Source organism: Trichechus manatus, unplaced genomic scaffold (genome assembly GCF_000243295.1).
Source record: "Trichechus manatus latirostris isolate Lorelei unplaced genomic scaffold, TriManLat1.0 scaffold00029, whole genome shotgun sequence".
NCBI lineage: Eukaryota > Metazoa > Chordata > Mammalia > Sirenia > Trichechidae > Trichechus > Trichechus manatus.
Genome location: NW_004443965.1, coordinates 22,833,826 through 22,836,569, shown reverse-complemented (window position 1 = coordinate 22,836,569; position 2,744 = coordinate 22,833,826). Strand labels below are relative to the sequence as shown.

Sequence of the window (2,744 nt, the reverse complement as noted above, 5' to 3'; positions counted from 1 at the left end):
CTCCAGAAAATCTAGGTTTCACAAGAATTTTAAATTCTGTTCTGCATTTTCCACCTTTCGATCAGGATTCTTCCATAGAATCTTTGATCAAAATGTTCAGGAATGGTAGCCAGGCACCATCCAGTTCTTCTGATCTCATGGCAAAGGAGGCAATTGTTCATGGAAGCAATTAGTCACACACTCCATTTCCTCCTCCTAGTCTTGACTCTCTTTCTTCCTCTGTTGATTTAGGCAAATAGAGACCAATTGTTGTGCCTTGGATAGCTGCTTGCAAGCTTTTAAGATCCCAGGCACTACTTAAAAAACCAGGAGGTAGAACAGAAAAACTAAATACGTTACTAGGCCAATTAACTGGAAAACAGAAGTTTTGAAAGTGGCAATTTTAAAGAAACAAAACCTATGTAAAATGAATTTCAGTCCTTCACTACCTGATTTACAGGTCTGACGGAAAAAATCCCTGCTGTTAATTAATTCACAATTCTGTAAAATACGTTTTCATGCAAGTGTATCTATAACAAATATTATGTAGTCTCTTTTTCTGTCTTTCCTTCTTTACTGAAAAGGTAGAACAACTCTTAAATAACTCAGACTTCTCTGGATAATCTCTTTACTATCATTCAGATCCAGCTGCTTCACAAGACACTCTAACCCTTCTTTGGAAACTGTATATAGTCAGTGGTCTAAAACCACTGATGATTTGAGGGTGCCTGCAGTGAACAACTAATATGAATAAGTATTTAACCACATAAGAATCCTTTAAACCATGACAATAGGAGAAAGTGACATTATAATAGACAGTTTTTTTCCTCTGAAACTAGAGTACTTTTTTTATTAACAAACTCACCTCTTTGCAGACATACACAAAATTAATTGCAAAATAGTCGTAGCAAAGCATTCATTACCCCATCAGAACAAATCACCTCGTTTGCAAAATAACTTAACCTTAGTGTCAAGTGCGCCGTGTGCTAAATGAAAGACTTGCTAGTTTACAAACGTTTATACAACAGAAGACTTATAAGGAAATCTTATCAGCAAAATTGGTGACAGCTACTCAAGAGATCCGTTAACAATTATCATTAGTGATTTAAAATGACAACTTACAACAAAATTTACTCAATGTTCACCTGTGTTAGCTCTTTAGAATGAGAATTTAACCCTAGAGTAAATACAGTGTCTTCTGAATGCAGTGAACAAGCGACAAAGCCAGAGCCCACGATCAGAGATTTCCAGACGTGGAAGAAGGAATCTACGGTACTGCATTGGTTCTCTTCTCAGTGCTCAAAATATCAAATGCTGTTTTTCATCTATGCTGGACTTCTTTGAAGAGCACTGTACTGTTTCACATCCTCCTTTCACTGTAACAAAATGTATTAAACAAAACCTTTAGATTATGTTTAAAAGCAGCTGAAAAACCTCTGGCTGCTCTGGGTGCTAATTATCAGAAAACTCAGTTACCTGGGAGCTTTGGGCTCTCAAATATCAGAAACCTCAATAACTTATCATAAAAATACAAGCTCTTGGTTTTGAAAAATACACAAAACGCATTGCACATGTAGATATTTGTCGATTGTCAAGGAAGATCAGATCTCAGTCTCAGTCACAGATCCATAGATGCGGCGCTTATATTTCAGTGATCTTTGTTTTTGTAGATTCCATTTTCCACAGTTTTGGGCAGCCTTTGACCTTTGGTGTAAGCACGGTACCAGAAATGGAGAAAGAGCAGCAAAAAGATGCACCCATAGCTCATAATGATATACAGAAAGACTGGAAACTGGTACTTGCAATCTTCCATGAAAAAGAACTGGCCTATGTGGATGGTGACAATAACAAACTGGACCTAAAAGATGAAAGAGAGAAAAAAAAATTGTCCAGCCATATACGAAAATCACAATGTAACAACTGCTTAACGCACTCCTTGCTCGTTTATAATTAAGCATTTTCCAACCATATCTAGGCTACTTCTGTGTAGGTAATTTTGTCTTTAAATCTAGCCTCCCTGGGAGTGATAGTGAATGGTACAGGGTTAAAATCCAGATGGGAGTTTGGAAACACTACTCAGTCCTGCCAAAGTGTACAACTCCAGGGAACTCTATTTAATGTTCCCTGGAGCTGTGCAGACAGGCCCTTTCACTAGTCAGAGATCCAACAGAGCAGGTTTCCTTCAGAAGTCTCTGATCTGAGTCCTTGACTCTGATGAAATGTACATCAGACCACTACCTTATGGCCTAATTTTTCAGGATGGTTTTGACTTCAAATACTCTGTTCTGCTGTATTTCAATTTTTGGAAAATAACAACACTTTAATTAGAGCCGCTCTAGCCAAAGCATCTCTGAGTCCTTGTATCTGCCACTTGTCTTCCACTGTCATAGATAAAAACATGCCCTATCTGCCAACTGCAGCAGAGAATCTGAAAGGAGTGAAAGGGGGATGTTCCAGGGCTCTATGTTCCAGGGCATTCTACAGCCCGAAGAGGGACACTTTCTAGACTAATGTTCAGGGTTTTGTGGACATCTTTTTTCTCCTGATTAAAAGATAACGTGTTCTGTGGAAATTTTGGAAAACTAGAAATCTGTAAGGAGATAAATAACAATTACCCGTAATCCACTCAGTGATAACCACAGTTAAGATTTTCACCTAGTTGTTTTAATTACCATTTTATCATTGTTATCAACTTTCTTTGCATTATCTCAATGCATTTTTATGACAATCCTGTGCATTAGCTAGTAGTCCCTGGGTGGTACAAA

At 37.8% G+C, this 2,744-nt stretch overlaps 1 protein-coding gene across 2 annotated transcripts in view; it reads right to left on the bottom strand.

Annotated features, from left to right (window-relative positions):
- Window positions 1–1,296: 1,296 nt before the first annotated feature.
- The window catches only part of ELOVL7 (ELOVL fatty acid elongase 7), a 23,758-nt gene continuing 22,310 nt past the window's right edge, over window positions 1,297–2,744 (bottom strand). For both annotated transcript variants that reach the window (XM_004374560.2, XM_004374561.2), the window contains exon 7: window positions 1,297–1,837. In XM_004374560.2, coding sequence (XP_004374617.1) covers window positions 1,628–1,837 — 210 coding nt within the window. In that variant the 3' untranslated portion in view covers window positions 1,297–1,627. The remainder of the gene's footprint in view (window positions 1,838–2,744) is intronic.